Source organism: Maylandia zebra, linkage group LG2 (genome assembly GCF_041146795.1).
Source record: "Maylandia zebra isolate NMK-2024a linkage group LG2, Mzebra_GT3a, whole genome shotgun sequence".
Classification (NCBI taxonomy): Eukaryota; Metazoa; Chordata; class Actinopteri; order Cichliformes; family Cichlidae; genus Maylandia; species Maylandia zebra.
The window spans coordinates 43,341,892-43,365,671 of NC_135168.1; the positions used below are offsets into that span (position 1 = coordinate 43,341,892).

The 23,780-nt window shown below is 40.4% G+C and overlaps 1 protein-coding gene across 2 annotated transcripts; it reads left to right on the plus strand.

Annotated features, from left to right (window-relative positions):
• The first annotated feature begins 2,555 nt into the window (after nt 1-2,555).
• f8 (coagulation factor VIII, procoagulant component) lies at nt 2,556-17,055 on the plus strand. 2 transcript variants are annotated; one of them, XM_004545528.6, is made up of 27 exons: nt 2,556-2,835; nt 3,168-3,265; nt 3,480-3,602; nt 4,845-5,057; nt 5,354-5,536; nt 5,731-5,834; nt 6,132-6,252; nt 6,346-6,616; nt 6,705-6,870; nt 6,982-7,069; nt 7,435-7,652; nt 7,760-7,904; nt 8,028-8,237; nt 8,573-9,390; nt 9,475-9,617; nt 9,916-10,081; nt 10,239-10,478; nt 10,595-10,823; nt 10,912-11,094; nt 11,313-11,429; nt 11,601-11,672; nt 11,913-11,998; nt 12,169-12,324; nt 13,316-13,460; nt 13,560-13,708; nt 16,077-16,259; nt 16,577-17,055. In XM_004545528.6, exons 1-27 carry the CDS (start codon nt 2,663-2,665, stop codon nt 16,730-16,732), a joined length of 4,956 nt encoding a protein of 1,651 aa, XP_004545585.3. In that variant the 5' UTR covers nt 2,556-2,662; the 3' UTR covers nt 16,733-17,055. The 2 variants fall into 2 exon arrangements, with proteins under 2 accessions (XP_004545585.3, XP_004545584.3); XM_004545527.5 differs by having other exon boundaries at nt 2,557-2,835; nt 3,165-3,265.
• The last annotated feature ends 6,725 nt before the right edge of the window (nt 17,056-23,780 follow it).

Sequence of the window (23,780 nt, forward strand, 5' to 3'; positions counted from 1 at the left end):
TGGAAATTTGGTAATTGAGTGTTGTGCAGTGAATTGTGCCTACAGTTTTGCAAAGTGTGTGTTACAAAATTGCAAACTGAGTGCAAAGCAGCTTTTAGTTTTGCAAACTCAGTGAGTGGTTTTCCTATAAGTCTGAATAGTTTTAGAGATTGTGCTACAGGAATCACAGTTAGGGTTTAAGCATTCAGAAAAAACTGTAAAATGGGAAGGTTTTCAGTACTTATTCTTTTTGACCACAAGGTGACAGTAAAGCCTCTCAAAGACACCTTTGGAGAGGAAGGTGGAAAATTCTTTTCTTGGTTGGTTAAGTATCGACCATCCAGGGCATACAGTAATTGAATCTTTTAATATCTTGTATTGAAACTAAGTGGTATCTGTGCAGAGTGAATGGTATTATATTACACAATAGTTTCATACAGCATCAACAACCAACCAACACACCCTGGAAAATATTTCTTTTCTGTCTCTTTGACATTTTTGTAAACACTACACAGTGCATGAAGAACGTATGAAGGGATATATTGGTGAAAGGTGTGTAGTGATAATTTCTTGTAGAGGCACAGTTTCATAATGCAGGTATTCATTTATTTCTATTGTTTGGCTATTAAACATTGGAAACCCATTAAGGCACGTTAATAGCAAAACTCTTCTTGCTTCTGTTTTTTTCTTTCTTTTTATAAAGTTGTAAATGCAGGCGGTCCATTGGTGAATGCTATTTTCAAATAGTCAAGTATACACTTACCAACCTCTTCATTAGGTAAACCTGTTCAACTGCTCATTAAATATTGACAAATTCCATGGCAACAGCTCAATGCTTTTAGGCACAAAGACATGAGGAAGACAACCTGCTGAAGTTTTAAGGGATCATCAGATGGGGAAGAAAGGTTAGCTAAGTGCCGTTGTGACGGTTGTTGGAGTATTTTATAAACTGCTGATCTAGTGGGTTTTTTTGCACAAACATCTGTGGGGAGTATAGGGAATGATCTGGAAAAGAGATGACAAGTATTGATGACCATGCCCATTCCAATTTCAGATGGCTTCTTCCAACAAGTTAACACACCATCTAACATTGCTCAAACTGGTTTCTTGAATATGACTGTGTACTCAAGTGGCCTCCACAGTCACCAGATCTGAGTCCAATAGAGTTCCTTTGGGATGTGGCGCAATGGCAGATTCACATCATGGATGTGGAACCACACATCTGCAGCCACCGTGTGATGCTATTATGTCAATTTGGACCAAAATCTCTGAAGAATTGTTCTAGTACCTTGATGAATCTATGTTGTGAAGAATTAAGGCTGTGTTGAAGGCAAAAATGGTTCAACCCAATACTTGCAAGGTATGTTAAAAGCATTGCTATTCCAATTCCACTCCACTTACCTGTTATTCATCAATATTTGCTCTTTATAAATAAGCTAAATAACAGCCTGTGCTCTTTGAGACTGAGAGGGTACCAACTGAGACAGAAGCCCTTCCTTCAAAATCAACACCTTCAAGTTCAACTGAAATTTGCAGCTGCCTACATGGAAAAGTTAAAACACCTTCTGGAGAAAATTCTTTAGTTAGACGAAACAAAGATTGAGCTGTTGGGCTACAATGACAAGCGGTCTGTTTGGAAGAGTAAAGGTGATGCATTCAAACCTGACAGCACTGTCTGAGCTGTCGAGCATGGTGGTGGTAGCATCATGCTCTGAGGCCGTTCTGCTGCCAGTGGCAGTGGTGCATTGCACAGTGGATGAAACAATGAAGCGGGAGCCATAACTCAAATAAAAATCTAGATATCTTGAACACAACTGGGTATTTCAACAGGACAGTGTTCCCAAACATAAATCAAAGCTGGTTTTGGAATGGATAAAGCAGGCTAACATTAGACTTTTGGAATGCACTTCCTAAAGCCCTGAGCTCAACTCTGCCAAAGATTTGCAGACTATGCTTAAATTCAGGAAAGCAATGAGTTGGCATGAATTCTGCCGAAATGAGTGTTCAAATATCCAGCCAGAATTATGCCAAAAACTTCCAAAAGCATCAGTTAATGTGCGACTTACACTTTTAACCAAATGTCAGAGGCGGTGTGTGTCCGTCTGTGTACTTTCGACACTGTGTGGATTAGGAAAAATCCCCCAAAAAGTCAAACTTGTGCACCCGATTCTTGTGATTAACGAATCTGCAGTACAATCGTTCCAACCTTAAAGAAAACAAACAAAAAACTGTTTAAAGAAATCACGAAAAGCCCCAAAATACAATTGATGTCCATTATGAGTATATATGAACGTTTGTAAAACTGGGATATTTGGCTTGTGTTTCATAATTATTTATCAATAATGTTTCCAACATGGAAAACTGTTGCTGAATGTACGAGTGAGTGTGTGTATGAATAAAGCTCCTTAATTACAAGTATTTAAGAATGTGTGACTCGGGGTAACTTTCTGACTCTGGGCGCCACATGGTGTAGCAAAGTTAGATAAATCTCTTTCCTGGAACACTGTCATGTAATGTTACCACAGCAGAGCGCGCAATCTCACTCACACACTCCCCAGCCACCACAGATCCCCCGCGTGCTTGAACCTCTCAGTGACTTGGCCCCTCTCCGCCCTCCTCCCTTTAAATATCTCAGCCCACGGAAGGCGCACCAGAGCCGTGGCAGTGTTCGACCCGGGACGCCATGGAGCCGACAAGTACGCACGCAGCGATGAGAGCGACACTCGCGCTTCTGCTGCCTCTCCTCTGCTCCTCCATCGAGCAAGCGCAGCAGCCAGGTGCTACTGTAAGAGAGTATTATATAGCAGCTGTAGAAATCGGCTGGGACTACGAGCCTCACCCAACAACTGAACAAAGGTAAACTCTTTCTTAAATATAAGTCTGATTTAGACAAATGAAATCACGAGCAGTCTGTTCGGTTGGTAAATAATTGTGATGATTATGTTTCCAAATGAAGAAGAAGACTTAGCTTCAGAAAAATCTGTGTCCAGTCAGTTAGGTTAGTTTTGCTCTTATGTTTTTAGCTTTTCTTTATGTAATTTTTTTGTTTTGTTTCTTTAAATTACTTTTGAATTACTAGAAGTAAATTAAATGCAGTTTTATTAAGGAAGAGCTAATAAGGATATTTTAAGTCAGTTTTCTCATAAGTTTCTCTTCATAATTTTATGCGTGTTTTTATCTTTAAGAAGGACATCCAAGGACATTCCGCAAAAATACATCAAAGCAATTTATAGGGAGTATACGGACTCTACATACACTGTTCCCAAGCCAAGACCAGCATGGACAGGTAAGTCTCCTTGTACATATTTTCAATAATCAATAAAAAAAAATCCATAAGTGCTTGTATCATACCACATTTTTTGAATGTTATATTAACATCCAAGGACAGTCAGACAATTTTTCTGAGTGGTTTGAAAAAAAAAAAAGAAACAAATTCAACTTTTTTTTGCCTGAATTGTTTGAATTCTTAAAAAAAAAAAAAAGATGTAATTTTCTTGCAGGGATTCAAGGCCCTGTGATCGTCACACAGGCTGGTGAAACGGTGGTGGTCCACTTCAAAAACCTAGCCTCTCAGCCCTACAGTATCAGCCCTGTGGGGATCACCTACTGGAAACAATCTGAAGGTTGGAGTAACAGAATGGAAAGAATTTGTCTTGCTTTCACTCATAAACTTACTCACAAGGTGAACCTTACTCAGTAGGATTCTGTTCTTCCTCACCAAGCAGCTAGCAAGAACTTGACTCAGCTTTCTGACTCATGTCTGTTTAAACATAACGTTCATTCACAAAAAAAGAAAAGCCCAGATCCTTGCTTTCCAGTACTACTTTGGCTGAGATCAACACTTTTCCGGTTTTGCTTGAGTCTGAAAATATGTTATCCGAATCAAAATGTACCCAAAAAAACTGCTTGTTAAGGCTTATTAATGGTTTGATCATGAAAACGGTTTCCTAAGTTATACAGAACTCAGGAAATAACAGTTGCCACCTCATTCCTTAGAAATTACCAAGAGAAACGGTTTTCATTATCTTGCGTGTGCAGATATTGCACTGCCTGTGAGAGCCAAACAGTCAGTCTTTAAACTTCTTTCATCTTCAACACTACCCAACCGTCAAGGATATAGCTGAATATCACTGACTTAAGAAGGTTCTTAGTGTTAATAACCCCCCTACAGATTAATGCTGCCATGGATCTAATGCAGTCAGTTTCTGTAAGCAGTTCATGTCTTACCACCAAAGGATAGATTCCTATAACTGCGCTTATCCTAATCTGAAAAGCAGCTTCTGCCATGTCCAGGAACGGGATTTGATGAAGCAGATCCAATCACTTCAGCGTCACCACAAGCCGCCACTCATCAACCACTCTATTAGCTACACCTCGCTAGTAATGGGTTAGAACCTCTTTGTGTCTTCAGAATTGGCTTCATTCAACATGTCACAGACTCAGTAAGGTGCTGGAAACATTCCTCAGAGATTTTAGTCCACATTGACTTGATAGCATCACACAGTTACTGCAGATTTGTCGGTGGCACATCCACGATGTGAATCTCCCGTTCCACCACATCCGCTCTATTGGATATTTGGTGACTTTGGAAGCATTTTGAGTACAGCAGACTCAATGTTGTGTCCAATGAACCAGTTGAGATTATTTGAGTTTTGTGACATGGTTCTGGCCCAAGACGAACTTTAGCACATCATCTTGACTACCTATCTACATGCCTAAATGATGCGCTGATTTACTGTCATGGGATTGGCTGATTAGAGTTTTAAGACAGAGTGGCTAGAGAGTGTATTTTCTGCTTTCAATTCTTTCTACTGCTTGAAGGGTACAGATGAGTCACAAAGTGATTACATGTGGTTTCTTTCCAGGAGCTGGGTATGATGACTCCACAGCAGGCCAGGAGAAGGAAGATGATGCCGTCTCTCCTGGAGGATACTATGAGTATGTGTGGGACATCAGCCCTAAAGACGGCCCCACCACCAGCGACCCCGATTGCCTCACCTACTCATACACATCACGAGTCGATACAGTCAGAGACCTTAACTCAGGACTCATTGGTGCTCTGCTTATCTGTAAAGCAAGTAAGAATGCTACTGATTCATCTTTCTGTTGGTATTTTCCATAAACACATACTATCAAAAATCAAAAACATAAAAAGAAAGAAATAAGGCCGTCTTAATCAGAGCATCATCTAGCTTTAACTACTCTGACTCTGTTATGTTTCAATTAGAGGTATAGTTATGATAGCACTGCATGGAGATAAAAGCAGTGGACTGGAAAGAGAATTTCAAAGAAGTGTAAGGAATTGTGGAAATGTACTCGATGGGATCCTTTTATCGCATCCTGCATCGTGTGAATTATGCCTGTCTTCCTTCAGGTGCCTTCACAGAAGACGAGGAGAGGAGATATCCGGCGTTCGTCCTTTTTTTTGCAGTGTTTGATGAGACCAAAAGCTGGTATGGAGAGGTTGGAGAGAGGGTGAGCAGAGAGAAGTTCAAAAGGAGCAACGGCAAGAAGGAATACCACACCATCAATGGCTTTGTTAACTCAACGTTACCTGGTAATCAAAGAGCCCGACTCAGAACAGAAATCACTTAACATTACAGCGAGAAAGTCATGCTGTAATGTTAATTGCCGCTAACACTGTGCGGGCACAGCTTATCAGTGGCTGCTTTGTATTTGGTCGTCACAGGAATTTGGTCGCATTTTATTCTGCCTTACCCACTCTCTCTGTTTCTGTGTTTTTGTGTGTAGGGTTGACAATGTGTCAGGGCCGAAATCCTGTGTTCTGGCATCTGATAGGCATGAGCACAGCTCCAGAAATCCACTCCATTCAGTTTCAGGATCATTCTTTGACGGTAATCTAATGTTTCATTCTGGAAGGGCAGGAACATGTATATGTAATAAGAATACACTTAGATTAAGGAATATGTGCTGCTTCCTTATTATTGCTTATTACTTTTCTATACAACACTACACTCAGTTTGGCTTCAGAAACAGTGCAACAGATATATAATAAAGCTCATTAAACCGTGTTTGTCACAGCAAAGCATTTTGGGATACGTGTTTTCTTTCTAAGAGTTAGGTGATGTTAGATTTTTAAACGCGATCTTAAATGTGCACTACACTGCCTTTGTTTGCTTTTTTTTCTTCAGATATTGAACCATCGTAAAGTCACCGTGGAGGTAACCCCCATGAGCTTTATCACCGCAGAAATGAGACCTCACACCATCGGCAGCTTTCTAATCAGCTGCAAAATACATGCTCACCGCCATGGTAAGAAAGACCAAGATTCCGGAACCAGAACATTTTATTCATTTTGTTGTTTTGCGAGTCTTTATTTTCATTGTGCACGTCTGCTTGCCCCAGATGGCATGAACGCATTGTTCACAGTGGAGAAAAAATGCCCCGAGGTCGTTACTCCTCCAGCGCCCAACCGGCGTCAAGTCAAACACGAGGAGGACTACAGCGACGAGAACTTCGACGATGGCGATTTGTTCAACGTGATCAACATTAAACCAAAGAATACACAACTGCAAGTCAGAAGCCTCAGAGGACAGGAGTCCAAAACCTGGGTGCATTATATTGCTGCTGAAGAGGTCACCTGGAACTACGCTCCTCATCTCAAACCCTCTGACAGGTACTGAGAGGAATCATAGCAGAATAGCAGAAGAAAAACAGAGCGACACTTGTTTAACTCAATGTTTGTTTTCTCTTTGCTTCATCAGTGAGTTCCAGTCCAGATATTTGCCTTCAGCTTCACACCACCTCAGCTACCAGTATAAAAAGGTCGTGTATGTGGAATACACAGATGGATCTTTCACTCAGCGGAAAGACCCTGACAGCCCACTCCTCGGCCCGATTCTGAAAGGAAAAGTCAATGATCAGTTCCATGTGAGTGAATAACATTTCAGAGTTTTGCATCCTTAAATTTAAGCAAAAACTATCAGAATCACACCAGACTGAGAGGTGAACCTACCTTTGAATGGCTTTAATATTTTGCAGATCACCTTTAAGAACCTGGCCAGTCGCCCTTTCAACATCTACCCCAACGGCCTTACCAAGATCTTTCCGCTGCAAAGATCCACAAATGGTAAGCTAAAGAGACAAAATGATTGTCTCTCAGTTTTGAGTGGTTTTGTCAGACATCGAAAAGTTAATTTTAGTCATTGCGAGGTAGGATTTTTAAGGTTTCTCACACTGTTTAAGGTAATTTCCCCACTTTTAATCTGTAAATATAATCCCTGCAGTAGCAGATTACTGATCCGAAAAGCACACAGATAAAGTCAAGAAATAAATGACAGTTTTAAACACAGCACCTTTAAAATTGACAAGTTAAACGTGACTGTTTTTGATTAGTCCCTGTCACCAAAATGACAGACTCTAACATCTGATTGATTATCTTTATTAACGCCTAATGATTTCATTCACAAAGTCTTTTCAAATCTAACCAAACAGCTGCAGAGAGTGACCTGCACTCAATGGGTGTGCCCCCCAACAAGACGTTTGGCTACATTTGGAGGCTAACAACAGATGATGGGCCCTTGGAAGGAGACCCCATGTGTTTGACCCAGCTGTATCAAAGCACTGTCTCCCCAGAGAGGGACTTGGCCTCTGGGCTGGTGGGCACCCTGCTCATCTGCAAGTATGACGCCATCGATTTCAGAGGACGACTGGTTAGGAGAATGTTAATGTTTTCAAGCTGCAGCCACAACCGTTAATGTGCACTGACGTAACATTGCAGCTTGCTCTGTGTTTTGCTGAATCCTGTTTTTGCATGCAGTTGGGACCAGATAAGAAGTTCAGCTTGATATTCGCCATATTTGATGAGAACAGGAGTTGGTACTTTGATGAAAACATGCGGAAGTCCACTCAAAAGTCCTTCAACACCACGGAGCCCGACTTCTACAACTCAAATGTCATTTACAGTGAGTTACGTTTACTTCTTTTCGGTGGTTGTTACTGAAATGAAAGCCACTTTTGAACACAAAATATAAAATAATCATCAGAAGTTGAAAAATAAATCATTTGATTTGCTTAATTCCTTTCAGGTGTAAATGGCATCATGTTCAGCAGGCGTCAGTTTGTGATGTGTCAGACTGATGTGACCTTCTGGCACGTTGCCAGTGTGGGCACCCAGAGTGACTTCCTCTCCGTCTACTTCACTGGAAACATGTTTCAGTACCAAGGCCTCTACCAGTCTGTCCTCACCCTATTTCCCATGACTGCTATAACTCTTCCCATGGAGACGGAGCTTATTGGTAAGGTCATAGGCCAACATCTGCAGAGAGAGTCAGCTGTTGTAATTGCAGGAACAAATTCATTTGTTAAATATTGTTTGGTGGGTGGATTCAAACTTTAGGCAACTCTGGAGTCTTGGTTTTTTATTGTTGTGTGACTCTGGTACCCTATTTCCACCCCTAAGTGACACAGACACAGTAAAGACACTGTAATCAGGGATGTAACAATCTGGAGAGCGCTGCTTTTTTAACAATGCGTATCAAGGCAGTTATACAGGACACACAAAGGTTGTTTGGCTTGTGTGCAAAGTGGATGTTTTACTTTGTATCGCACACACACTTTTCCCCTCTTGTAGGTGAGTGGGAGATCAGTGCCTTTGACAGCAGCCTCAAGAACCGCGGGATGAGCATCCACTACACCGTTCGTCCCTGCGGGAATGGAGACAGGGATGACGATCTCTCTGACTATATTGATAAAATAGACTTCCTGCCAAGAGGTTTGAGACCTGAAAATCACACAGTGTTGGTTCGAGTGTGCAAGAAAGCCCGGGCTCAAAACAGTACTCAGTCACTTAACACCACTGCTCAAACTGAAGGAACTGGACCGAGATGCCGCCTGAGGAAAGTGAACATAGCATCGCTGAAAGGGGGGAAAGCTCCCTCTGAGAGTGAAATCCCACTGGATGTCTTGAAAGAATTAGACAGAGATGGAGAGAGGGCAGCTTCTGAGAATCAGACAGAGCATGGAGAAAGACAGAGACAGAGAAGGCAGGCAAACAGAAATGAGACAGATGAAGACATAAGCTCTGAAGATTTAATGGATGAAGAAATTACAATGGAGATTGTTGGAGAAGTTGTGGAAAACATGACTGACATCGATGCCAAGGCAAAAGCTGAGGAAAGCAGAGAAATGCAAAGCGAGAAGAATGACACAGTGGTAGAACTTGAAGAGAGCAACGAGATCATACTGGACCGGGAACCCCTGTTGAGCACCAAGGTCTCAGCTGCAGAGTTACAAAATTCAGCAGATATGGATAAAAACTTAGTACCGCAAAACCACATTCGCATCAAGCCAGAGCGACTCATACATGATCTGCCTGATGTGGAAGTCAACTACACTGCTGCAAACACAACGATTGATCTGTCCTTCGAGTATGATGACTACAGTTATGAGGTACCGGGATGTATGTCTCACGCACATTTGTAAAGGACATTAAATAGCACGAGTCTCACTACATATATTCGAATTGTTTTTTAGGCGAATGACACATTAGATACAGTTGGTGCAGATTACATAAACGTGCGCTCTGGAGGAGTCAGACCTCGGCACTACTACATTGCTGCAGAGGAGATCATCTGGAACTACGGCATCAGAAAACCACAACAGGTCTTTGAAAACGGGTAAGAATTAAGTTTCCTTGCAGAAATTCTAGGAAACTGTCAAACATTTGTGGCACTATGCCTTTATTTTTCCTGTTGTTTTCTGGCCTTTTTGACTTCTTTCTCAAGTTTGTATAATAAGAATAGGTCAGCTGAAGACTGAGAGAGGACGGGAAACTGTTTGAAAGCCCACCCAGTGTTTATGCAACCAACTTCCCCCATTAAAATGTGAAATCCTAATGTCACCTGAAAACCAAAAAAAATACATCTTTAATATAATTTGTGTAAACGGCAGTTTCGACTCAATCCCTCCTTTTAGTGAGATACGTCGAGGGATCAGGAAGTTCCTGCCAGATTATAAGAAGGTGGTGTTTCGAGCCTACAAGGATAAAGACTTCCTGCTACCTGAAGACAGAGGGGAGCTTCAGGAGCACTTGGGAATCATGGGACCTGTCATCACAACTGAGATTAATGATCTCCTTACTGTGAGTGCTACTGTACCCAAACCAAAGTAAAACAATGACTGTTTCCTCAAGACTCGGCAGATATCTAACTTGGTGCTGAAATATGGAAATAAATGTGAACAATGGTCATCAATTAATTAGTTAATTAAACCCATCTTCTCACTATGTCTAATCCCAGGTGACCTTTAAGAACAGCGCATCCAGACCGTTCTCCTTTCACCTTCACGGAGTCTATGACCGAAGCCAGGGGGCCAGCACTGCCCAAACAAGCTCCCCCTCTGCTCCGCCCGGGGTGCCAGGAGAGCCCGTTCCTCCTGGTGAAGCCCGAACTTATAACTGGAGAGTAACCAAGAAACAAGGACCGACTGACTCTGAATTTGACTGCAAGACTGGGGCCTATTACTCCACTGTGGACAAGGTCTGCAAAGTCTTCATTTGTACCCTGTTCCTATCTTAAGATAGGAACTAAAATGTCCAACATTAACACTATTCACCTGAGTAGGAGAAAATTCACAATTCTTTTTTATATTCTAGGAGAAGGACCTTCACTCAGGTCTGATCGGTCCACTTGTGATCTGTAAGCCTGGTACCCTCCGGCCCAATGAGAACACGCAGCCAGGCATCCAGGCGTTTTCCCTGCTCTTCCACACCTTTGATGAAACTAAAAGCTGGTACCTGGAGGAGAACCTGAAGCGACACTGTGCCCCACCTTGTCAAGTCAATGCTGAGGATCCCTGGTACCACACCAGCAATAAGTTTGCAGGTAAAGATTAACACATTGATTTCTGATGTAAAATCTGCCTGCCTAGGCTGTAATCACTCTAATAAGTAATGCCAATGTTTATCCTCAGCAATAAACGGCTATGTGGCAGAGACTCTTCCTGGTTTGCTGTTAGCCCAGTACCAGCGAGTCAGGTGGCACCTTTTGAACGTAGGAAGCGACACAGAGATCCATGCTGTGCACTTCCATGGTTTGCCTTTCACTATTCATGCTAAGCAGGAACACCGTATGGGCGTCTACAACCTCTTCCCTGGTAAATACATATGCATATTCATATACTTATTTTTCCACTCTCCCAGACTCTACTGCTCTTCATCATATGATGACACATGAACAGATGCTTCCACTGAAATAACAGATTTTCTTTTTTTACCAGTTGGGGTTAAACACGTTTTTGTTTGCTTTTCCTGCAATGAAACACACTTTTTTCATGTATTGCATTGCTCACCAATTTATTCCTCCCTCCTCTAGGTGTATTTGGCACGGTGGAGATGAGACCACCCACGGTCGGCACTTGGCTGGTGGAATGCACTATTGGAGATTATCAGCTGGCTGGCATGAGGGCTAAACTACTGGTCTATGACCCAAGTACGTGCAATGTACTCTGACCAAGTAATGCTGCTGTAAATAGTATTGACTGAGTTTTTAGGTGAAGGATGGTACCAGCAGAACATGCTAAAAATTGTATAATATATGGGTAATTTTTGTGTGCATGTGGAAACTTGTAATGCATGGAATTTTTTTGGTTTTGCTATGCAGAATGTGTTTTGCCGCTGGGGATGAAATCAGGGAAGATTGAAGATTCCCAGATCACAGCATCAGATCACATAGGTAAGACAGCAGGAGAAGGGGAAGAGTTATTATTATATTTATTTATTTTAGTCCAATTCAGCAGGGAAACACACCAAGAAGGCTCTTAATCCCTCTTAGTGTGCGCAGAGGAGATGAAGGGCTTAACATACAAATGAAAAGAACTCACTCTGGTGGCCACCAGGAAACTTTATGAGATCTGAAAGCCCGGAAATTACCCACAGCGAGATGGATTATAACTGTGTTTTCACGTGTGTCTAGATTACTGGGAACCAGCGCTGGCGAGGCTGGACCAGTCAGGTTATATCAATGCCTGGATGGGCAAAAACAAGCAATCATGGATACAGGTTAGATGTGCAGCTTTCTTTGTTTCTGCTCTATTTCCTTCACTTACGTAAAGTCATGATGTTCTGAACTGATCTAAAAAATGATGTCAAAATCAGTTTAATCAATCAGTTATCTCATATAAACCAAAAATAGGGCACAGGAAAATATAATGCAATGTCTGTGTTTTTAGGTTGATCTGCAAAGACCCACCCTCATGCATGGTGTGCAGACACAGGGAGTGAGGTCAAGGCTGAGAGAGCACTACATCACATACTTCACTGTCTCCTACAGCCTGGACCAGGAGACTTGGACTAATTACAGAGGAAACGAGACCAGCAACATCAATGTATGTCCACATGCTGAATATCTGTTACAGTAAGGGTTGAAATTGCCCTGTGATATTTAATTCCACAGTTTCTGATATGAGGCTTGAAGTAAGTAAATTTTACTTCAAATAAGCCAGGCGTCCTGACTGTCATTGCACCACACAAACATGACAATAAGATTATAAAAAGACTCAGAGCAATCCAGTTATAAAGGGAACTTGTAGCTTTTTTAAATGACAAATAAGGCCAGTTACGATAAACATGTCTAGATTTTAAAAACAAAATCTAAATATAAGATTATTACACTGGACAGCAGCTGCAGTTTTGTGGCATGCACCACTAAAATGTTAACCCTTCTGGAAATTAGTACTGCAGCTTTGAAAAGTCCAAAACTAGAAACCACACATGTCATTTGCAAACCCCACATCGCCAGAAAAAAGAGAGCACATGACCACTTTTATATTTTTATTGAAGTTCCAGATATGGCATGATGTCATTTAATGTGTGCTGGTTTGAAATTGTGTGTTATGGAACATTTCACAGGGCAAAAGCAGCTCTGCTATCTGTTTCCTGTTTCATGTTTGGAGGAAGACAAACCGCTTCCTCCTTCCTCCTTCCTTTCTACTGAATCCAAAAGTTAAAGTGAAGAGTAGAAGCTCAAGCGAAAAGTGAAACTTGCTGCTGTGAAGCTGTTACTTAATATTTGATTGAGTCGACGGCTAAAATTATTTCCAATTCCTCATAGTTGCTTCTATTTTGCGTCAAAGCACCACAGAAATGAAAAGCCAAGGATAAATAGTAAATGAACTAAAAAGGAGGCTTTATTAAATTGTTTCATTCTTAAATAAATGCTGTAAGACACCAAATACTTGGTTACTCATCTCAAGCAAATTTCAAGTCTGGAAAAGAAAGAAAAGTATGGAGAATGTGCGGCAGTTGTTTCAGTGCTGGGTTGTTCTGCTAAAACATGCCGTCCTGCCAAGTGTGATCTAAAAAGTGGTTCTGTTGTAGATCTTTCATGGCAACCTGGACAGCTCCAAAGTAAAAGAGAACCTCTTCTCCCCGCCATTCGTGGCACGTTACATCAGGATCCACCCTTACCGCGTTGTGCAGAGGCCCGCTCTCCGGCTGGAGCTGCTGGGCTGTGATCTCAACAGTGAGTTGTACCAAAAATAACAAGAATGATCTCAATGTAGTTCTGTATAGACTGTGAAAGTGCTTACATCATATCTGTGGGATATATGTGCGTTGCCAGGCTGCTCTCTCCCTCTCGGACTCCAGAGGAAGAGTATTCCTGATGGCAGCTTCAGCGCTTCCTCATCTCACTCCTCGTTTCTCCGTACCTGGAAACCAAGTCTCGCTCGCCTCCACCAGGAGGGCGGCGCCAACGCCTGGAGGCCAATGGTGAACATGCACACACATAATTACACATATGCAAAATTTGTAGAAAACTGTACACTGACTTATTTTTAATAAACATAAAGAATAAGAACAAGTGGCGGCTTTCAGGGAAGTTACTCTGGCCTTCATTTAGCATTTCAGAACTACACATGAGGAGAAAAGGATATTGATTATGTTACAGTTAGTGGAGCGGAGACCATTTACAGTGTGTCTGACGTGCAGTTCACACAAACCATAAGTTCTGTTTAACTCTGATGTCTGGGAAAAAATATGTCTGCCCACTGAGGATACCATAAACCAGACAGTTTGTTTTATATCTCATTTAATCTTGGAATACAAATGAAATATTAAAAAATGTTTTACTCTAAGCAGCAAAAATATTAACAGATCAGCTTTGCAAGCACCATCAGTGCCTCAGCTATACTGTTCAAGAAGCTTCACCACTGAGAGAGCAGTAATTTGCATAATGACATTTATTAAGCTTTCAATCTTCTGTCTGAAGTTATCATTTTCACACTTCGCAGCACTGAACTTGAGAGGTGTGATTTGTCCTTGTGGAAAACTCTTGAGCTGCTTATTAAAGGTCACACACATCAGTTGGGACTGAGGTCAACCACTGCGCGCTACCTTTTACCTAGAACAGTCTTTTTAAAAGGTTTCAAGGATCTGATCGAATTAGATAATATTTTCCTTTTTTTAACATCCTGATTGGCTCCGCTAGTACCTGAAGTGAGTGCTAAGGTTAGACTAAACAGGAATACTGCAAATATGTCACAGGATACTGAAAAAAAAACACATTTTCTTTGCTTTTCTTTGTAAGCATGAGAGATCTGATTTTTAGACTGGGTTTTAATATAAAGAGCACAGAGTTTCAAGTTCTGTTTAGACTTCTGATGCCAACCGTTTCCCTGCAGTAAACAGCTAAAATGTTTCCTGAATGACGAATGGAGGATTTAAAGTACATAAAAAAGTCTTCACAATAAGCACTCGTGTAGGTCTGGCCATGCACAGCAAAGTCATGTCAGTGGAAAATGATGCATCGCATTGCCAAAAGCATTTTCTTAGTTTATGAGTTTCCTCCTTCCTGGTAATACGGGAGAGGAAGCAGTGTGGTATTCATTTTGGCCATCTCTACATCTCTTTGCTTTCTTTGCTTTATCTGCTTCATTCAGAAACATGTATCCATTTCTTTTAGTCATAAAAGTTTTTTTTTACTAATTTAATTTATTAATTTTTGCACATAATATCACAAATGTAGATAGATAGATAGATAGATAGATAGATAGATAGATAGATAGATAGATAGATAGATAGATAGATAGATAGATAGATAGATAGATAGATAGATAGATAGATAGATAGATAGATAGATAGATAGATAGATAGATAGATAGATAGATAGATAGATAGATAGATAGATAGTGTATTTTTGATTTAAGTGGTTGAGCATAGCGGTGGATTAAATGTTGCAAAAACAAAAATTCAGTTAGATTTTTTAAGCCCTGGTTTCAATCCGGGCTTCTATATATTGTATGTTGCCTGGACGTATTGATCCTGTCAACATGCTTTTTTTCTGTTGGGTATCTGTCAATTAACTTACACACCACAATATTGAGTTTCTGCAGCCCAAGAGGTCAAGCTGTTTGTCCAGTAACTAGAAGGTCAGTGGATCAATCCACAGTCCGTGTAAGAACTCAACGTAAATTCAAAAGGTCAAAGTCTTTACTGAATATTCAGGCAGCCGTACACAGTATGGACAGAAGCATTAGGTTGCACCTCTTCATCTTTGAATTCAGGTGTTTTCAGTCCCATTGCTACAGAATTGAAGAAGTGTGGTGCTGTAACAATGCACCAACATTAAGTCATTTGGTGAAATCTCTTTTTCTGCATATTACACCATCATCCGTGCTATTGCAAAGTGGAAGTGTTTTGAAACCACTTCAGCTCAACAACAAAGTGGCAGATCAGATTTAGTTGCACAGTTGCCAACAATCTGTTGACTCATTAAATGCAGAGACTGGTGTCTCAGCCAAAGAAGACAAACTGAAATAACAAGACATGTGAGTCTTTCAAAACAAAACAAGAAGCAGAACAAGTAAACAGGCCAGGTTAACTGACTTTCAGAGTGTTTTGTAGGCCAGGGGACGCTGCTAATTAATTAATTAATTAGCAGCTCCCCCATCTTCCAAGAAAAATACATTAAAATGATGGGTGACTCAAGATTTATGTATTTCCTAAATGTATCCACCTTTTTCTTCCGAACATAGACATTTATAATAATTTCCTAAATTTCACAATGTACTTGCACTTAATCATTTTTCTCTCTCTTTTATATCTAACCATGTTTCCTCATGTATCTCTCTTACCTCAGAACAACAACCCCCACGAGTGGCTGCAGGTTGACTTGGAGAAAGTCAGACGCATCACAGGAGTCATCACCCAAGGAGCACGATCACTGATGACCCAAATGATGGTGACGGAGTTCTCAGTCACCAGCAGTCTTGATGGGCACTCCTGGAGCAGCGTGTTAGACGAGAGAGCCCGGAGAGAAAAGGTAGGCTTAGTGTTTAGTTTTGCAGTAAAATGAGGCCTCTGTCAGTCTGGGATGGGCTCCAGCTTCCTCTATGACTTCACCTACATAAAACAGTCCATAAAACTACAATGACTAACATGCTTACTGCTTCTTTAATTTATTTCTTCAGGGAGGTTACCAAAATGTGTTGGCATTTAAAGCATTTTGATGTTTTAGTGGCATAAAATGCTCTGGGTGCCGGCATGCACAACCAGGTGCAGATATGTGTCCGATTCTGCATGAATCTGTCAAACTGTTTACTTACCGCTTCTCTTCTTTCTTCCTCTGTTCATCCAAAGATCTTCAAAGGAAATGACGACCCTGACGAAGAAGCCATCAATGTTTTTGAGCCTCCGCTGTTTGCCCGCTACATCCGAATCCACCCACGGGGTTGGATCAAAGACATCGCTCTGCGTCTGGAGGTGCTGGGCTGTGACACACAGCAGGGCGTCTGAGACCACTGGACAAACGCAACCAGCAGCACGAAGCAGCGTTTAAGAAGTAGAAAAGCCCTCGTTAAGTTATATATAAATTGTATTAAGCTATTTTTCCTGTGGCTGCAATCTGTGAACAATTACTGATCAGAAGAAATTAGAGCTGAAAACTCTGAGAATTACCACTTCAGCATATGGCTGCAATAACTACAGAGAAAACCTTTTGAATGTAATCGTGTGTAAATATTTCTGACTCAGATGGATATATACTGTTTGGCTGTTTTATATCATTGGAAAAGTTTGTATTTTTGTGCTTTACATTTGAATAAACTATGAACTTACTAGTTAGTGGTGCTTTTTTCATGATACTAAAAATATGTGTAATATATTACATAACATATTTTTGCTGACAGACATAAAACATTTGAATTCTTATGGCTGCTTTCCAAAACTGTTAACTAGTCCAAAGTTGAACATGCTTAGAGCTAAACTGAGTGTTTTCTGACTCACTTTTTTGCGTTCTGATCTCCAATTACTTTTCCTGCTTTTGCTTTCTTCATTCTTTCCAGCTCATTATCCATGCTCTTTCTTCATTTCATCTGTCTTAAGTCCAAAATGTTCCCAAACTGTTATTTTGGCTTATCCGCCTCCACCAGGCCCTCCTGGCAGAAACAATGAACCCTTCAGGTCCAGCATTGTTCTGTTACAAGTTAAAATATGCACTCCCGTTCAGCAGAGGAAAAACAAGTCTGTTCACACACAATGATAGAACGACCAGGTCCAAGGACTGTCAAACCAATGCTAAGATCAACAAGGTGTGTGCATGCCTGTATCTGTTGGTTTTGCGTGTGTGGTGGCAACATGAAAACAGGGAATTCACCCTGTTTGTAGGTCCACAACCTTTATCACCTCATTATCAGCCAGGAAGTTTCCAGGCAGGGGGTCTGTGTTTTGTTTGGAGGGCAGAGTAACACTGGACAGGAGATGAACTGGCAGAGAATTGGCTGTAGCACAATATGCCTGACTATCACATCTCTCTGAAAACAATAACAAATTGTCTATAATCTCAAAAACAGACCTGCACAGAACAGCACCTGCATTGATCTCGCGCTAACCAATCCGCACACATAATCTCAGAGGAAAGGAGAGGCCATGGCCTGCTGCTCAACTTCTAGTACTGAGTTTAGTGTGTGAAAGAAGCAACAGCAACAAATACAGGCCAGTCACATACAGCAAAGTGGACACAGGTGGAGCTTAAATGGCTAAACATGAGTTTAGGTTTATTTTCCAGCTTTTGGTTTCAGTTTGTTCTTTGTAATCATTCAAATGTTGACGCAATACAGAAAAACCCACAACTGAAACTATACATTTAATGGGTTTTTTTTCAAGTCCTTGCTTCACATCACCAAAAGTCCAAAAAGTTTTCATGTTGAAGTAAAAATTTGATTAAAGAGACCAAGTCTAACTGTGTGAGTTTTGAAGTGCACCTCATTTCTTTAAACTTTGCTAACAATTTCCTCAATTCTTGAAAGCTTGAAAGTCAATTTCTGGTATCTTCTTCGGTTGTTGACTGACTTTTATTCCATTTTTTGTCATGATGATCCCACACTGCTTCCATAATGTTGATGTTTGCGTCTTGGGAAGGCCAATCCATGACTGATCCTGTTCCTTGTTATGTGTTTTTGTCTTATCCAGGTATGCTTTTACTGCACTGCCAGTGTGTTTGGGATCATTGTCATGTTGAAAACTAAAACCACAGCCCCTCCTCTGTGTTTTACAGATTGCTGTAGACACTCACAGTTGCACCTCATGTCCTCATTAAAATTAAAAATTTCTAATTTGGATCCATAGACTCCACGTTTCCTCCCTCCCTTCTTGACAGCCATCCTTCTATCCTTGTGCCTCCTTCTGATGAGGCTTCAGTCAACAGTAGACAGATGAAGTGAAGGACGGATCTCTCAGGTCAGGTTTTTGCTGATTTTTTTTTCCTATTTCTGCTGCTTTAGGCACTTCTTTTTGCCCACTTTCCTCAAATTCTTTAAGAAAAAGCTTCACACCGTATGCAGAAAAGTTTTCAGCTAACAGCTGTTAACTCACTGTTGTTGCCAAAAAAAACCTTCTGGTTCCTCAAAGCTAATCACAAAAATGTTGCTGTGAGTTATTTCATGAAGAAATTATTTTAGGAAGGAAAATTTAGCAAGATAATGCGGAGGTGGGGAATATTTATTTCTTGTCATGACGCTATTATTTCACAAATAGCCGTCATCATTCCTGGAAAAAGTCGTTGATTGCGATGACTTTTTCAAATAGTTTTTGGCTGATTTGAGTGTCAAAAAGCTAATTTTATGTAGTACAGTCTAATTAAAAGAAAGCAGGTATCTTTTAAAGTGGATACAGTATGACAGCGTAATCTAGATGGGCAACTAAAGCTACAAAGCAGATCAAAAATATATTTAATTAACGAAAAAGAAGGAAAGAAACGTAGAAATATCAAATAATCATAAAAATAACAGCACAAAATCAAAGTATTGAACATCCATGTTTGTTAAAGCTCAAACGTATTTAAATGTAAGAAGACATTTCTGTTGCTCAGCTGGTAAGGGGTGAGAAACAGGACACATGGATGTCATCAGTGCAGTGGGTTTTTGAGGTTAATGTGCAACAACACACAGCTGGCCTCGACGGCCCTTCGGTTTCCTCTTTTTTCTTCTTCTTTAAGTTTGCATCATACCAGAAAACAAAATGAAACTAAAAAGTTGGTAAATTTCAGAAAATTATAGCTTACCTTATTTTAATGTGAGTCATGACACACTCATAGAAGGTTTTCTGAGAAACAGATATTTCCTTTTGTCCATAAAATGTTTTTTAGACTGCTGTGATCACCTCCGTCCACCCTGAATTGAATAAGTGGAAGATAATGAATGGATGGAGTTTTAGACAGTGACATATCAGGCTGAGCTGATTTTAAACATCTCGAACCCATTTGCTTGGAAAAATGTATTTTAACCAAACTGATTACTGATTCTGATTTCAAAGCGTCAGCTGCCACACAGACAGTAATCTGATTAAGAATTTCCAAATATGACCAATGAGTGATCAGAATTTTCAGATTTTCTCAAACATTTATAAATGTGAACCTCAGTGAGCAATTGCCACACTTCTTGTTGTGACAACAGTGTAAAGGAATCTGTTTCTCAGGGCTTTTACAAACCAGCAGGAAGGAAAACAAAGTGACACAACTGAAGAAAAGACCACAGTTTTATCACCCTCACTGACATCACTTCTTACCTTGGCCTAAGGACCCTGAGAACCGACATATAGATTAGGGGGAAAAAAACCACACAAAAACAGAAGTACCTGTCTATACTTTTTTTCCCACCATCTTCTCTTTCTTCTTGCAAAATTGAACAAGAATTATTCTTTTTTTCACATTGTTTTCTCATATTAAGCAAGAGACTACTATAAGCAATAACCACTATACAATGTATTTGTGTAATATACACCAATATTGGGGACTGTAACTGTCAAATCGAATTCAAACCAGTGAAACAGCTCTTCGTAAATTGTGCTTCTATCAAGCACCTCCTGTTTTTTAACATGAAACATGTCACAGGAACCGTCAAATTTTTGAAGAAGATGCTGCACTGCTTTGCAGTAGATTGCACAATGGTTCCTAATAAAGCGACCAGATGGTCAGATTAACAATAATAATCTTCAAACTCTATTTTTAATACCGTTTAGAAAATCTGCCAATGCCTCCAAAGTTCAATGTAATGATTACTCACTGCCTATAGGCATTGTTCAAAGAGGAGCTGCTGAATGGACTTACTCGGGGGCTTTGCTTCCAAATAAACTGCAGGGTTTTCAGTTACCATGGTGATGAATAAACAGTTCTTTGCAACAGTAGGTCTTGACCATATTAAGAACCATCCCACATGTGCAGCATGGATCATTTGCCGATTTTCCATTGTGACAACACCCTATTACCCTGAAAAACTTTGAGATTACAAATATTTCACAAGCACAGAATCATCTCAACATCGGTTTTTCTACATAATCGTGTGTCTGTTTAAACATGCACATTTCAACGAAAATGGATTAAATGTTGTGGGGTTTTACCATTTTTTTTAATCAGCTTTACAGACTTTTGTAAATACCATGGCCTGCATCTAAGTTAAGTAAGTAATATATTAATATTAGTTATCTGTAAACAGTAAAATAATAGAAATGTCTGTTGTTTCTGTAACCACTTTTTCAGCATTAACTACAAAAATATCTGGTTTTATCATGTGTAATCAATACAGAGAGAGGGAGAGAAAGATCATATAATGTGTTTCATATCTCATTGAATAGTCCTCTTGCTGCACTAGCACACATATAGTATAGACATGATTTATCTGTCTCCTGTCCTCATTTGTTTTTGCTACTTTCAGACATCATCAGATTGTAATGAGTTGACAGTTCTGGTATAAAACTGCTTGTTTGTGGAAGTTACTATCTACATGTTAACATCATTGCTTTGACTTATTTAAATCTCTAAACCTTTAGATTTAAATGTGTTCTTTAGTCAGATTCTGCTCATGTTTAAACATTTGTGTGCATTCACAACACGTCACAAATATCTGCGTTTTTAAATGATTTTTAGAAATCATGTAAACCCTTAGGTGACTCAAGAACATGCACCGTTGTCTAAAGGCTGGCTCATAGACTTGCAAACAAATCTAAACTTGAAAATCAGTGACTCGTAGGGTTACAGGAGTCATATTTTTTGAAAGAAAAAAGACTCAAGTGCATGCCCACTAAATATTGTAGGAGACAGAGAATAAAACCAACCAGCATAAATATTAAACTACATTCAATTAATTATCATATAATTATTAAAATAAGTACATTTATTTGCAGTAACTCAATCTTTACTATTTACTTTACTACTTTCAACATAAGACATGAGGACAGGGACCCCTGCTGGACAATTTGGAGTGTTACAGTGGGGCAAAAAAGTATTTAGTCAGCCACCGATTGTGCAAGTTCCCCCACTTAAAATGATGACAGAGGTCAGTAATTTGCACCAGAGGTACACTTCAACTGTGAGAGACAGAATGTGAAAAAAAAATCCATGAATTCACATGGTAGGATTTGTAAAGAATTTATTTGTAAATTAGGGTGGAAAATAAGTATTTGGTCACCTCAAACAAGGAAAATCTCTGGCTCTCACAGACCTGTAACGTCTTCTGTAAGAAGCTTTTCTGTCCCCCACTCGTTACCTGTATGAATGGCACCTGTTTGAACTCATCATCTGTATAAAAGACACCTGTCCACAGCCTCAAACAGTCAGACTCCAAACTCCGCCATGGCCAAGACCAAAGAACTTTCCAAGGACACCAGGAAAAGTATTGTAGACCTGCACCAGACTGGGAAGAGTGAATCTACAATAGGCAAGCAGCTTGGTGTGAAAAAATCAACTGTGGGAGCAATCATCAGAAAATGGAAGACATACAAGACCACTGATAATCTCCCTCGATCTGGGGCTCCATGCAAGATCTCATCCCATGGGGTCAAAATGATCATGAGAACGGTGAGCAAAGATCCCAGAACCACACGGGGGGACCTGGTGAATGACCTGCAGAGAGCTGGGACCAAAGTAACAAAGGTCACCATCAGTAACACACTACAACGGCAGGGAATCAAATCCCGCAGTGCCAGACGTGTTCCGCTGCTGAAGCCAGTGCATGTCCAGGCCCGTCTGAAGTTTGCCAGAGAGCACATGGATGATACAGCAGAGGATTGGGAGAATGTCATGTGGTCAGATGAAACCAAAGTAGAACTTTTTGGTATAAACTCAACTCGTCGTGTTTGGAGGAAGAAGAATACTGAGTTGCATCCCAAGAACACCATACCTACTGTGAAGCATGGGGGTGGAAACATCATGCTATGGGGCTGTTTTCCTGCCAAGGGGACAGGACGACTGATCCGTGTTAAGGACAGAATGAATGGGGCCATGTATCGTGAGATTTTGAGCCAAAACCTCCTTCCATCAGTGAGAACTTTGAAGATGAAACGAGGCTGGGTCTTCCAACATGACAATGATCCAAAACACACCGCCCGGGCAACAAAGGAGTGGCTCCGTAAGAAGCATTTGAAAGTCCTGGAGTGGCCTAGCCAGTCTCCAAACCTCAACCCCATAGAAAATCTGTGGCGGGAGTTGAAAGTCCGTGTTGCTCGGCGACAGCCCCAAAACATCACTGCTCTCGAGAAGATCTGCATGGAGGTATGGGCCAAAATACCAGCTGCTGTGTGTGCAAACCTGGTAAAGACCTATAGTAAACGTTTGACCTCTGTTATTGCCAACAAAGGTTATGTTACAAAGTATTGAGTTGTATTTTTGTTATTGACCAAATACTTATTTTCCACCCTGATTTACGAATAAATTCTTTACAAATCCTACCATGTGGATTCATGGATTTTTTTTTTTCACATTCTGTCTCTCACAGTTGAAGTGTACCTCTGGTGCAAATTACTGACCTCTGTCATCATTTTAGGTGGGGGAACTTGCACAATCGGTGGCTGACTAAATACTTTTTTGCCCCACTGTACACTGGTGTTTGCTTTAGGAAAGAAAGGTTTAGTATAGAAGTTTGTTTCAGCTGCTGAAGGGGGGCGTGGGGAGTTATTATCTCAATAAAAAAAATAAATTGACATTTATAGTTAACTTGACGTTTTGAGATAACAAATATTAAAAAAAAAAAAAAAGTAAAAACTTCAGTGACGGTAACTATTTTGTCAAAAACAAGCAGTCAAAACAATCTTCTGTAGTTTTCACTATATGGAAAGATCTACTGTTAAAACATTTTTCTAAGGCACTTCCTTAAAGTACCTTCAAGGCAGATCATTTGCTGTGCCAACACTATTGTGGTAAGATAGAAGCCAGTACTGTTCCAACAGGTAATACCAGTCACTAACTGCAAATCTATCTAGAGGATTATATGAAAACAATTCTTAAAGGAAAATCGTTCTGTTTTCTTCTAGAGGGGTCAACATGTAGGAATGAGTCAAAGGGTTTAATGATTTT